The sequence below is a fragment of the Macrobrachium rosenbergii genome, chromosome 15, assembly GCF_040412425.1.
Source record: "Macrobrachium rosenbergii isolate ZJJX-2024 chromosome 15, ASM4041242v1, whole genome shotgun sequence".
Lineage (NCBI taxonomy): Eukaryota > Metazoa > Arthropoda > Malacostraca > Decapoda > Palaemonidae > Macrobrachium > Macrobrachium rosenbergii.
In genome coordinates, this window is record NC_089755.1 from 36,284,543 (window position 1) to 36,299,687 (window position 15,145).

At 34.7% G+C, this 15,145-nt stretch overlaps 1 protein-coding gene across 1 annotated transcript in view; it reads right to left on the reverse strand.

Annotated features, from left to right (window-relative positions):
* Positions 1 to 6,046: 6,046 nt before the first annotated feature.
* Positions 6,047 to 15,145, reverse strand: part of LOC136846321 (streptococcal hemagglutinin) — a 174,045-nt gene continuing 164,946 nt past the window's right edge. The window contains exons 15-20 of the mRNA XM_067117123.1: positions 13,752 to 13,844; positions 13,105 to 13,260; positions 10,988 to 11,267; positions 9,782 to 10,045; positions 9,088 to 9,269; positions 6,047 to 7,603 (exon numbers count right to left, since the gene is read on the reverse strand). Coding sequence (XP_066973224.1) covers positions 7,346 to 7,603; positions 9,088 to 9,269; positions 9,782 to 10,045; positions 10,988 to 11,267; positions 13,105 to 13,260; positions 13,752 to 13,844 — 1,233 coding nt within the window. The 3' untranslated portion in view covers positions 6,047 to 7,345. The remainder of the gene's footprint in view (positions 7,604 to 9,087; positions 9,270 to 9,781; positions 10,046 to 10,987; positions 11,268 to 13,104; positions 13,261 to 13,751; positions 13,845 to 15,145) is intronic.

Below are 15,145 nucleotides of genomic sequence, written 5' to 3' on the forward strand. Positions count from 1 at the left end.
TCTATACTCTGCCTGGGTAGGTGCTACCTGGGAGAGGCGTATTAGGACTGTCAAAAGTTGTCTTTATAAGAGTTGACAGATCCAAACTCAATTTCGAGCTGTTAACAGTCATTGGCGACATTCAATCAGCTATTAAATCTAGGCCTTTGACTTACTGCTCATCTGAAAACAACCTAGAGGCTATTACTCTCAGTTGTTTTTTCAGACACGATGCTACTTCCCATTTGCTATTAAGAGAACCTGTTGATAATGACTTATGGAATCAACCCCCGCCTCATCCAAGGAATCCTTGCTTAGACTTACAATCAGCAACAACGCTACTCATCTCATGCTTCAACGTTCAAACCTGCTACAGCATGTTGCATCCTGGTCTCTCCCTTGATTTCTAAGGAGAACACTATAGAAATTTTTGCATAACAACTCTCTTCAAGTACCAGTTACCTTGTTCAGTAATCAGATGCCAGCAGGACAAAATGCTGAGCTCGAGACCACAAAGTCTCGGAACAACGTGCAGGACGCTTTGGGAAATAACAACGAACCAAAGAATAAGGGGAGCTAGGCCTATGGTGCAGTGCGTGGAGAAGGTAATGCAACAGGGGCCCTTTAAAATTCCGGGACGAGAACATGAGAGAACTCGCTATAACAAAGCCGGGATGTATTTTATGGAAACCATGTGCATATCTATGTATAAAAGGTTGCAACACTTTGTTTAAAAAGAAAAGTGGTGTATTATTAGCGTAATTTCCTGTTTGAGAAAAGAAAGGCAATGACAGGTTAGTCCCTTCAAGCTAAGGGTACAAAATGCATAGCCTCTGTAGTTCAAGATAACATGAAAAATGCATAACCAAAGACTCACCTTATGAGACTTCAGTACAGGGCACAAATTCCAAAATAAACTTACAACTCTAAGAGAACAACCTATGAAACAATAGACAGGGACGTCCCAACAACCACAACATATCTCTACCAAAACTCCATGGATTCCCCTCCCGACCACCCTTCCTTCACAAGTTCACCTATACCAACCCCTTCCTATCTTTACCTTTACAAACCCCCACCTAATCCCCAAGACCACAGTCTCATAATTTGTGTTCCCAGCGATGCTAAAAGGAGCAACTCCTTTCGAACAGTTTTTGGAGAAACGTCTTTGCCTTTTCTCACATTCAAGAATTTATTGACAACCCAGAAAACTGCATAACCGTCGATCTCTCCTTTTTCTTTTTTGACATTGTTAGATATAATGAGTGGGCAGGGCTGGTGGTGAGGTAAAATTAGCATAGGCCTACGTACAACATTGCCTTTCTCGCGTACTAAACACAACAAAAGATTATCAACGTTGAAAATGTAGGTTTTAATCCAAATAAATTTTTTAAAATCTAATGTTTGGAGGTATATTAAGAGACGGTATGTTTTTCTAGGTGTGATGATTTTACCTCAAACCGGGTAATAATGAAGGCTGATAGGTAAGGAGAGCTAAGCCTAACTAAAAATCTTACGCATTTTTCGATGAGTACTAATAAAGGTGTAGGGTATAATTAATGTTAAAGGTTTTGAAAGAAAAATGCCGAACTTACCAGTTAATAAGTGCTCAAAAACTTGAGCCCCTAGTCTTTTACTACGATGCTTTTTTTGAAATAATGGGATAATCATTATTCTTATTGCCGTTCTGGCAGTCGTCGGAGTATTAGTTTTTTTGGTCTTATATTACGCTAAAAAAACGACAGTGCGGAAGGAAATACTGTAGTCTGTCTTTCTATTTATCTATGACGTTCATCAGTTGCACAGAAATCCAAGAAAAAAAAATGACAAAACAACGTCAAACGAGAGAGAAAGAGATTAAAAGGTAGCGGGGGGTTGGGGAATAAGGGATGGGACGGTAGTCAGGGTTGTTGATGAACACTCATGATTGAAGGTTAGAGGACACTTAAAATCTACGTTTTGAGGAAATGTCAAACGTATTTTTTTTCTTCTCTGCTACCAAGCTACCAGTTACTTTTTATTTTGTTCGAATAGTTTAGGTATTGTGACCCCGGTTCACGTTTGAAAAAAAAAAGACCGAATTTGCTAAAAACTTCCCTTTTTTTCAATCTGATTTCTAGGTTCATTCACAAAAAAAAAACAGGTTTTTTGTACAGCATTCTTCAGTTTTTGTTAAACCACTAGCTCGTCTTGTTTTCATTAAAAAAATGAACAAGTTTTTTTAATGTTCTGAAACCGCACCCCTTGGTTTATCTGCACTTTCCTAGCTCACATCCCCCTACCATCTCACCAAAAAACAAGGCATTCCGAGAAAGTAACTTGGCTCATTCCGTTTTCTCAAAACCACCACAGAGCTGTAATTTCCGTTCGAGACGCTTATTCAGGTATCTCTTCTCGGGTCATTATACCCAAGAAACGACGCCGGGCAAAACTAGACAACCATAAAACGAAGAGTTCATTGACCCATAGGTACCCTGCGAGGGCCTCTCGCCGAAAAAATCGAATAATAGGAGGTGACAAAATAATCACTCATCTGAAAATGTTAAACTTACTTAATGATAATAATAATGCTTTGACAAGGGAGAATTAAAGTCAGCTCTAGACAAATGGAATGGAATCTACTGTAGGCCAAAGGACAAGCGCTGGGACCTATGAGGTCATTCAGTGCTGGAAGGGAAACTGAGGTGTAACAAGACGGAAACCTCGCAGTTGCACTATGAAACAACAAATGCTAGCAGAGGGTGGATAGCAAGATGGCAGAAAGATGATATGAATGGGGCTGCAACTAGGGGCGAAGGGACGCTGCAAAGAACCTTTAGTAATGCCGACAGTGCACCCCGTGAGGATCAGTGTCGTCGCTAACCCTCTAGGGGGTCCTAACAGATGTGACAAAAGAACGTAAATATTTATATATAAATGTCCTAATCGCCTTCCAGCGTTGAGATTAGTCCTAAAGAGTATTTCTTCGTTGAAAGTAACATTACGAAAGTAGAGATAATTCAGGGTACATTGAGAGATTGTCCTCGATACCTCGGCAAAGAGGAATTTTGCCTGGACATTTTTGTACCTTGTTTCATGTCAGTTGTACATATATATATATATATATATATATATATATATATATATATATATATATATATATATATATATATATATATAAACCCTAATCGCCTTCCAGCGTTGAGATTAGTCTAAAGAGTATTTCTTCGTTGAAAGTAACATTACGAAAGTAGAGATAATTCAGGGTACATTGAGAGATTGCCTTCGATACCTCGACCATGCGGAATTTTGCCTGGACATTTTTGTACCTTGTTTCATGTTAGTTTCATGTCAGTTGTACGTACACACTTGCACGCGCGCACACACACATACACAAACACAACAAAACATCTTACATAAATAAAAATAACTCTTAACTTACGAATACTTCACAAACACTCGACGTATGTAGAATAAAATAAATGCACCACCACCACCACAGAACTAAGAGAAGAAAAAGTCCCCCAGACGGGATTCGCCACCGGAAGCGAAGGAGACAGGTAACAAAACCGAGGTAGCAAACAGAAACGGGGAAGGGGCAAGGAGCCTCAACAGAAGGAAAGGAAGGGTGGCAGTGTGCGTAAACAAGGATTCTTTTAACATACACTGTATATGATTGTCACAAATCATAACAGTTTATACTAATATGGTTTGTTAAGTATATATATATATATATATATATATATATATATATATATATATATGTATGTATATATATATATATATATATATATATATATATATACATATGTATAGATATGTATATATATATATATATGTATATATATATGTATATATATAATACATAATTATAGATATGGATATGTGCATATATATACTGTATTTTTTATTATCATTGAGAAAAGCTTTGTATTTTGAATTTCTAATTTAGTAGCTTTTTTAATTTTTAATTCTCTGATCCTATCGTTTTCCTTTTTTTTTCAGTTTCTACATTTTGATAATTCCATTTCCTTAACAATTCTCATTTTTCATTTCCCATATTTCTGATCTCGATTTCAAACTAGATCAGTACAAAATGGTAGTTTATAACTGATACTGATTATGTATAGCATGTAGGTTGATAAAATACTTTTGTATTTGGTCCCCCTGCCAAGATTTTTCATAGTGAATATGTCATTAAATTGAAACTGGTTTGGGACCAGATTATAGCTATCTTGGGTCAGATCTGTATCTATAATCACTGTAGTGGTTGAGGTGATTATGCATCTAATTACTGTGACTGTAATAGTGAATTTTTTTTAACAAGTTTCCAGTACTGTGATATGCAGTATAGTGTTATACCATTCATACTTATCTGCTTATATAGTACAGGGTGCCATTTCAAGTATTATGAATTATGACTATTCAGTTTACTGTCAATGAATTGTATCCCAACATTTACTGCATTTTTATCTCATAAATCACTGTACTGTATACAGTACCATATTCATATGATGACTTTTGTTAACTTGCAGTCCGAAGTCAATATTCAACTGCACTGTAAAACAGTACAGACTACAGTACTTACTTAAATTGTAAATACGTTTAGATTTGCTATTCATGATATAATGCTATGTGTTTGCTCTGAAATGTTCTGGATTTTGATGATTTACAGTTATCTGAATATTAGGTTTGGCACATTAAATCCATCTTGTTTACAAACTGCTTTGGAAAGAAGGTCCATTGGAATACCAAAACCAAATTTTATTTTTATGTATAGCATGACTGGAAGTCGTTGCCAAGGGAATTCAGTGTGAAAAATGAATATTAAGCTACAGGATGAATCAGGTGCATCAGATACATAGAAGTATAATCAATTAAATGAAACTGGTTGCCTTCAAATCCAAAGCCAGGAATCACATATTTTTGGCAGATATCAGAAAAACAGCACCATTTCTACATCAGTATGACTCAGAACATTCACAAAGCTCTCAAGAGTTTAGGGAAAGACTACATCAGTGCAAAAAAGGCACAGCATACAATAAAGGATAATGATACACTGATGTTCCTGTAACCAACAGTATAATTATTCAAAATACAATGTTAATTTCCTTATATTGTTGCATCTCTTTACCAGAAAGCACTTCAGGCATGGCAAAGTCATCGAGTTTAAGCCCTGTTGCCGAAAGAAAATCTATATTGTATCATCAGAATTTAGAAAATATAATTATTTACAATGTACAGTACTGTATATATATTTATATAAAAAGTACAATTCATCTACAATATGTACAAACAGATTCATAAATTACATTTGTCACAGGGTAAAAAAGTATAAAAGTGTACTTTCTGAGAAAATGAGTACGGTTGTAAGAAAGAATACTGCAGCCGAAAACTTTTTTAAGGTAAAAAGTAATCAGTTTTATGTAACATCCAGTCACACAGGAGGGACATTACTGGTTGTTGAGCATTTTTTTAAAGAAAAGGCAAATGTAACAGCCTTTAATACTTGAATATAAATTACTCAAGGTAATTTCTCTTGAAATATGAATGTGAAATAGGATTGGGGAGTCCCGATGTAAAACCCTTTCTCTGTATTATTCATAGAAAAATTTATGAAAAAGGAGCAAAATAATGTTACTTATTAGTTAAAGAAATCTATTGTAAGATTGAGTAAATCAAGTTAAATCATCAAAGTAAATAAGTAGCAAAATGAATTGCAAAAATATCAAACTGAGGTTTCCTTTCAAGGATTGTTTGAATAATTCAGTTTTGTTCTGATCAGCTTAAACTACATAATTTCTGAGTAATGTCTGCTTTCAAACTAAAAAGCTACTCACAGGTTGAACATGTTGGGCCAAAATATTCAAAATATCCTTACAACAGAAAATGGAGTTATAATAGAAATAAATTGCTGTCTGCTTCACATTCAATGAAATTCATTAATTTGACACACTAATTATATACATAAAATAAAATGGTGAGGGTTCATAATTTCTAGAGCCTGAAATAAAATGGTGAAGGTTTATAATTTCTGGAACCTGAATAAATTATTTATAATGAACCTATTTTAAAATTATTTTGTTTGTGTGTCAAATGCAAGCTACGTCATTTCATTTATTATCCAGAACAAATTTTGTAATTGGGATTACTTTATCTTACATTTAAAGGGTACCCTGAAACTGTTATGTTGTTATGTATGGGTGAACTTTTTAACAATATAGAGAGCACTTACCTATGTTTAGAATATTTCAGAAAACTGTTGGGATATTTTTCTGGATACAAAAAACTTTGAATCAAGTATCCCTTTGAATACACATTGTTTTATAACTGTACTCTACTAAGTATCCCTTTGAACATAAATTGTTTTATAACGGTACTCTACTAAGTATCCCTTTGAACATAAATTGTTTTATAACTGTATTCTACTAAGTATCCCCTTGAACATAAATTGTTTTATAACTGTATTCTGTACCGTATTTGTAGGTTAGCATAGAACTGCTTTCATACAATACTGTGCCTGATGAAATACTACAGTTTCACTGTATTTTGCTTCAAAATTATTTCTGCTACTAGACCAGAAGGTTTCAAAGCAAGTACAGTAGATTTTTCCTTTACAGCCTAAAAGACAAGTTATTTATGCAATGCAATACATATGTCCATTGAAAAGGAATTACAATCAGACAGTTACAGACATTCTGAGAGCACCAATTATCACAAGTTTGCAGGGTTAGTTTGTAGTACATGTACACTCATAAATTGGATGATATATTCATTATATTTACAGACTTTAAGATTGTTAGCAAACAATAATTCACAATTAGAAATTAACCTCACAACTCTTATTAATGTATTTACAAGGGGTCAGTAATAACTTGAAAAACAGGAAGGCCAATTACAGTATTCAGATTTTAGTGCTTTTCTTCCTTGAACAATAACGTACACAAGTAAACTGAAGACGATTTTCGTATCTGAATAAATATGAGAAAGGACAGAAGTCTGCAAGAAAGACGATTTCAGTATATCATACGATAAGTACATCCATCTGTAAACGAAGAATTATTGAGAATAATTAAGCAAAACTGAAAACGACTAACATTAGTTCGTCACTCAACCCTCCAGACATCAAGTCAAAATATAGGAGGTTGCCACTTCAGTGCGTTACTATGAAAGAAATGTCTCAATCACAATGGGCACCAAGCTTTGAGATACAAAGCAGCTTTTTTACACAAGAATTATTCACCACAGTTAATGAAATTACCATCGCATTTCATTCTGTTATGCAAGAGTTTGGGTTTTCATTTGTACAGTGTAGTGTTCACTGGGACGATACACACCAACTGATATTTCCAATTCATAACTTTCAGGAATTATTGTTCCCTAATTCTCATAAGCTGGTTTCTTCCTTTTCCTCAAAGAGCTTCATGGTTTCCCTAAGGACTCTGGGCGTAGTCCTCACCAAGAAGAGCAAATGATACTTGGTCAGGACAGAAGACTGGAGAGGGCCACGAATAAGTGTGTGGAGGACAGTGGCTCTCTCAAGGTCCAACCAACGCTCGAGTGCAGCCTCGACTTCTTCTGGTGTCTTGCTCTCATTTCCAGAGTTGTCAGGACCAAATAACAGCACTTCCAGGATACATTTGACCTGAAAAAATTGGATACAATAAACACATTCCATTGCAGCAAATCATGGTTGAGTAAACTAGACTGTATTTCAAGAGATCACGGTTGAATAACTAATACTTAGTAGGAATTCTAGCTTGACTGTTTCATGACAATATTACAGCACTTGTAGGGGCACATCTGACATGTAAACTTAGATCTAATAAATGAAAAATTAATTTCATATAATCAGGATTAAATGTTTAATTCCTACGACTTGATTCTTGTGATATATCTGAAATGTAATATATATGATGAAGCAGACTTTATTCCAGCCCATGAGGGGTGAATATATAATTCCTAGCAAGAATTTTAGAGAAGTTAAGGACAAAACAGTGGCATTCAGCAGACCAAGGATGAATAATTCATTAACAAAAATTCTTGATATCCATACTTATGGAGCAAACAATATTCCTCCCAGGATACATTTGACTTGGAAAATTTGACTCAACAACTTAAACTCCATTTGCAAATGATAGCTCAAGATTTCAACTCATGATTTAAAGATTGTTTAATAGTGGACAATGTTCTTCATGGCCCTTACTAAGATACATTTCACCTACAAACTCGTACATAATAGGTTGGGCTTCTTTTCAGCAGATCAGGAATGAACATTTAGTTCCAAGCAAGAATTTTAAATGTGACTTTTTGAGGACATAACAATAGCACGGTTAGGATATGTTTGACCTGCAAAAAAAAGACTATATTTCAGCAGAGCAGGGTCGAATATTAAATTTCTTTATTATCAAAATTCTAGACATTTTAAGAAACAGACAACAGCTCCTACAGAATACATCTGAACTGGAAAATGGATACAATATGTTCAACATCATTCTACCACACAAAAGAAAAATTTTATTCATTGACCAATTTCTGAATGCGACTAAATAAGTACAAACCGAAAATACAGTGCTTTCAAAAGCATTTTGACCTGGAAAATGGGATATATTTAACAAGAGATTGTCTACTTGAACAGTCATACAGAACGGGCAACTTGATGCTACTGTAATTTTCCTGCTTACTGAAGAACAGTTCCTTCAATCCAGCCCTATGATTGGAGTTTTCTTTACAAAAATGCTAGTATATTTAAGTTCTATTTCTTAAAAAAAATACTAGTATATTTAAGTTCTATTTCTTAAAAAAATGCCAGTATATTTAAGTTCCACAAGAGGAAGATGAGATCTGCTATATGAGAGGTTGGGAAAAGGCCATAATGAAAAGGACTCAAAGCTCTACAGCTGTAGAGCAGAAAATGTAAATGAAATTAGTGCTTGTCAACTGAGCTTGGTCATTAGTATAAACCGTAGGAATGAAGTAATTAGGTACATTTACTTTCTAATTTGCAGTTAACAAGATAAAGGCAAACCCCAAAAATTTTAACAAAAAGAGCTTTTATGTATCTTTCTTTAAAACAAAAATAACTGAAAAACCATGGTACTGTGTAGGAACTATAGCAAACAAACAAACCTTCGTCAGTGACCCAGCTTTCTCTTCATTAAGCAACTGCAGAAGGCATCTGAAAGCTCGCTGTGAAGGCACTGGGGCTGGGATGGATAAGTCCCAATCCCTGACACTTTCCGGAGGTTCTACTCCCATGAGCATGAGAGTGGTTATGGCAGCACATTCACATAATGACTTCAGAGGTATACCTATTCAGGGGAATAAGAGTTCAGCCTTAATCAGTCAGCTTTAGAAAGGAAGACTGTCCTAAGGTTTTGGATGAGATGGTGAAGTAGGATACTGAAAGTATTGATTAACATTTTGTTTGTAGATAACACCACCCATTCTTTTAACAATATTATAATTATTGGGTATTACCCCTTTAAGTATGACTAAACTAGGGGTCCACGACTTACAAAATGTTTTGATTAGCAAACACTTGAAAGAGCATGACATTATTATTATTATTATTATTATCATTATTATTATTATTATTATTATAATTATTATTATTATTAATATATACTAAGAGCATTTTCAGTTTAATTTACCCACACTTCTTAATAAGAAACTTCAAAGGAACTGAGGAATGAAAAACTTTTACAAACTTCACTCAAATGAACAAGTTGGTCTTCATAAAAAATGAACAAGTTGGTCTTCATAAAAAAATCAGCAGGATGTAATTTATCAAATTCCAAAGAGAAGGCACTCATGACCTTACCACTCTCCACAGGGGGCACGATTATGACTCTTGGATCTGAATCTTGCCCTGCATCGTCACTGCCTCTTGCAGCAAGGGTCAACTCTATGCAAGTTTCCTCGACACCTTGGGCCTGAAGCTGTTTCAGGGCAGTGACATACTGCAAGAGCAAGAGACACGTCTGTCGCTCCCATTCCAGTGGAGCTTTCAGCAAATCTGGAAGGCTTTCGTCAGCTAGTGTTCTTAAGGTAGTAAGATTCAACGATGGTAGAACCCATACAGTTCCTGCAACGAGAATTTTTCCAGGTAAGGGATTTCTGTTGTTGATAACCTATGGAAAAATATACTACACTTTATCAGAACAGGGAGAGAATGCTAGATCATTATCTTCAATCTGGATAATACTCAATATCCCAAGAATATTCACTTGCCCATAACTTGCAAAGATTTCTACCAAAAAAGTGATCAATATCACTGGTTTATCATGAAATTCATTCTGTATTATTGTAATACAAGCATAAATGGCTCATGAACTATCTAAATATTCAAGTTGTATTATCTCACCTACCATAACTTACAGCAAATATAAATATATAATTTAACCAATTTTAAGTCCCTAAATGTGATTAAAAAGTAATTCACACAGCAAGTAGAACCACTTTACGTCCCTGAATGAGAATTTATTCTTTCACAGTAAAAGGCACTTTATATTACACAATTCAGTTAAATATAAAGGGCCTTCAAAGCAACTCAGTAGTTTGTAGGACGTGATGGCCGGGCTTACCATGCATCGAATGAAGCTTTATTTTTATTCATAGAAGCTATTTTACTGATGATTATGACATAAAAAAGTGACAGTTGGAATCTGAAGACAAAGAACCAGACACAACTAATCAGCAATTACACAACCTGAGCTCCTTTTAGAGACCTTGAGTCAGACACTGAGTTACTAGGTTTGCTTTCATCAAGTACAGCTTACTTGCAGTGAAAACAGGTATTGTTTATTTGTCTAGAAGAGTCCTACCATCAAATGGGCAATTTCAGTTCAGTATCTCACAATCAAATGAGCTTCAGCATATTTACATGGAAGTGGATTAGAGATTTTCTGTTATTTTATTTGGTTTAGCTTTCCTAATCCAGCAGTGACTGGCTGCCCTTATGCACTGAAACACAAGAGTCCAGAACATCAATTGGATACCATGGGTTATCCAGTTGGTATCAACTAACCTGGTGTTGTTTTCCCTCTAATGATAGTCTTATGCGACACCAAGTGCGTGGGAAGCTGATCTTTGAACTCCGTGATGGGCATTGTGGTCAAGAGATGGTGGGCATCCACTTTCGTCTCTGGAGTCAACATGAGTGTTATGTCCTTTCCAAAGGCGACTCCTTGGTAGAACAAACGGGGTCCTGCCCCGACGACTATGTCCTCGTCCATGACAGTGTCCTCCCATCTCTTGACTCGACGGCTTACTTCTTCATATCCAGGTGGACAGCAGTTACTGGATAACTGGAAGGGGAGGTTGGACATGATATTGACTTCTTACACTGCAGTGTTGGTTATTACTGGTAATCAGGCAGTTCAAAGTGACAAATGAGAGCAATTTTATTGTTATGACATGAAATATTGTACCCATTAATAGTGATATAATATTTTAAGCTTATTTATAAAAAAAAAAAACTTGTAAAGAAAATCTATTGATGATACGTAATCATAACGAAGTAAAAATTCTCAATTTTTATATATTTCAAATTCAGCTCTCCTGTCACCTTGGCAAAATGTAGGACCTATCTAATGAAAGAGACTTGGATGTACCGAGTTTCTGAGTCAACAATAAATATAAAAAAATCATTAAAAAAATCTTAAACACTGCATGGGTTATAACTCACTTGCTCTCTGATGATCAGGTACCTTACATAATGTCAAAAATTAGTCAAGTTAATAGGCCTTCCAGAAATGTACTCATTGATAAAATACAGTTTACATGACTAAACAAATACTGTATGCCCTTCTATAGGCAAATAATTTTTATACGATTGATTTCACCTACCTGTCAAGACCAGTGGTCATGATAAACCTGAATATTGCAAGTAATAATATACGTATAAAATAATATACGTTTTAAATGTAATGGCAAAAATTATGCTACTATATATATGGCGTTACCCATTCTTGATTAGTGATTGTGCGATTCAAGATGATTTTTGTGGAAACTTTAAAGCTAAAATGCTACAGTAACTGTGGCATAGCCTGCTATTTATGAGACTTTTCTTTTGAAAGCACTGAATGAATAAGAAAGTATCCGCCATTTACTACATACGATGGATATGTATCCCATTTGCCTATCCATGAGAAAGATCAATGCTATTTTTCAGCCATTGTGTCCAACAGTTTATTACCATGACAAAGGCCTATGATACTCTCAGCCTTTGAGACCACTAATTTGCCTACTCCTGATATAAGACTATCTTTCAGTCTCTGAGACCAACAGTTTGCCTACCTGTGAGGAAGACCAATATCTACTCTAGCATGTTGGAGAAGGCCTCAAGATTTCAGTTTCTGAGACCACGAGTTTGCCTGCACATGACAAGACATATCTTTTAGTCTCTGAGACCAATATTTTGTCTACACATGACAAAACTAATACCTTCAAATCTCTGAAACCAACAGTTTGCTTGCCTAACATGCTGAGAAGGGCGTCAAGATTTCTCTGAGACCACCACTTGACTTACACATCTCAAAAGACTAATATCTTTCAGTTTCTGAGACCATCAGTTATCCAGAAATGACAAAAGACTTTCAGTGTTTGAGACCAACAGTGTGCTTACCTATCCATAAGGGAGGCCCATACCTGGTTTAGCATACTGAAGAGGACCTCATTTCTCTGAACCAACTAGTTAGCTTATACATCAAAAAGACTAATACTGTATCATGCAGTTTTTTAGACCATCATTTGTCCCACAAATGACAAAAGACTTTCAAAATTTTGGACCAACAGTCTGCTTGCCTATTCATAAGGGAGACCACCCATACCTGGTCTAGGATATGGGAGAGGGCCTCAAGATTTCTCTGAGAACACTATATCTTTCAGTTTCTGAGACCATCAGTTTTCCTACCAATGACAAAAAAACTTTGAGTGTTTGAGACCAACCAACAGTCTGCTTGCCTATCCATAAGGGAGACCATCCATACCTGGTCTATCATACTGAAGAGAACCTCAAGGCATCTCTGAGACCACTATATCTTTCAGTTTCTTTGACAACCAGTTGTCCTACAAATGACGAAAGACTTTCAGTGTTTGAAACCAACAGTGTGCTTGCCTGCCCATAAGGGAGACCACCCATACCTGGTCTAGCATATTGGAGAGGGCCTCAAGATTTGCCGAAATGACAGCGCCGTATTGGTCTTCCAAGGTTCGGTGGGTTACAGCAGATCCGCGACGTACACTCAGGCGACCTGTCTTCTCCTGACGCAAAGACGGGGCAGAGGCTGCATCAACAGTCTGGAAAGATTAATTCATTGTCAGTCGCTATCTGTTGAAGAACTTCTGACAGATATAGCCGATCAATTTCAACATACAGGCTAACATCGCAGTCTCATTCAAACACATATAAACCTTGCAAGTTATTGAATATAGTACTTCTCTCTCAAATTCTAAACGTATTTCATCATCTATGTACAACTTGCATACTTTCCTACTTACTTCTATATACAAGTTGCAAATCATTCGACGTACTTCTCTCAAAAATCATTAAGTCATTTTGATATATGTGCTCTTTTAAAACTCACAACATACATCAACATTACACATCAAAAAAATAATGTACTCAGTAACCAACACATCCGCACTTCCCCTTCGATCTGGCTCTTCAGAAATGGGTGATTCCCATTACAGAATTTACAGGAGAAAAAATAATTAAGAATTTTAATTGAAATATAAACAAAGAATAGGTTTAAGGCTCCTATGGGCTAAACATCAGTTCGATTTCCTACCTGACTGTTATTTTGGGGGACTTTATACACTTCTTCAATTCTCGAAGTTGACATCACAGTAGAAGTGGTGGATCCCACTGCAATCTGCGTTACCTGGTTCGCAAGAAAAGGACAAACTCCCCTCAAATTTTTCATCTCACATTCCACACTATACAGGACCATTTTTATATTTTTAAAAAGCATTTTCTGTATTTATTTTCCTCTAATTCCAGATAATTTACTGTCAAATGAATTACGTCTTTTTTTAGATATGTTTTTAAAAGCAATTATTTATCTACAGTGCTGTACTTTTCAGGGTCAACTTTGACTGAAATGGACTGAATCGTCAAAAATAGCGAAAGTGAAGCCAAACACACGAAGTGTCTTATAAGGAACAAATTTTCGCACCTATATATTTGTGACTCGAAAAGTACATCACTTTATTTAATATGCACTTTTTTTAAAGTTTACTTCAAGGTCAAGCTTTTAAATTCTAGAAAATATACATATTTTATATTACACTACTTTAAAGCAATGAGCTGGCCCAGATAATGCTGCATCTTATACTGTACTATATATATATATATATATATATATATATATATATATATATATATATATATATATATATATATATATATATATATATATATATATATTTATATATATATTTATATATATATATATATATATATATATATATATATATCATACATACATATATATATATATATATATATATATATATATATATATATATATATATATATATATATATATATATATATATATATATATATATATATATATATATGTATGTATGTATGTATATGTATATATAATATATATATATATATATATATATATATATATATATATATATATATATATATATATATATATATATATATATCTAAATTACAGACTGGTCTATTTTGCTTAAAAGCATGCATGATTTAGTTAGGAAAACGCCGATAACATGCAAGAAGAACAAATTTGAAATGAAATGCATGCAACATTGAAAAAAGTAAGTTTATGCACTGAACATGGTGCAGATACTGAATGTGCTTCTTTTCCTAAACGAATACAAGGACGGTGGTTCGAAAAAATAAGTTGCAACTAAACAAAAACAAACCAAAAAAAAGGGAAAACATTTAGAGAAAGGAAAATCTCGAAAAATCGTATTAAGTCGAATTTAACGTAAACTGACATGAAAAGACCAACACAGAACAGGAACGTGTACAGAACAGAAATTGTGTTCAAGTTTCTTCCCCTTTTCTGGAAGTATGATTCATCCACACTTTACAGAAATCATCCTGACAACTCCATCCTATGACAGTAAAGACTACATGCAACAATTTTCATTATTCCAACAACAGTGATATTCGTAAAAGAAATGTGTGTGAAATCTATGC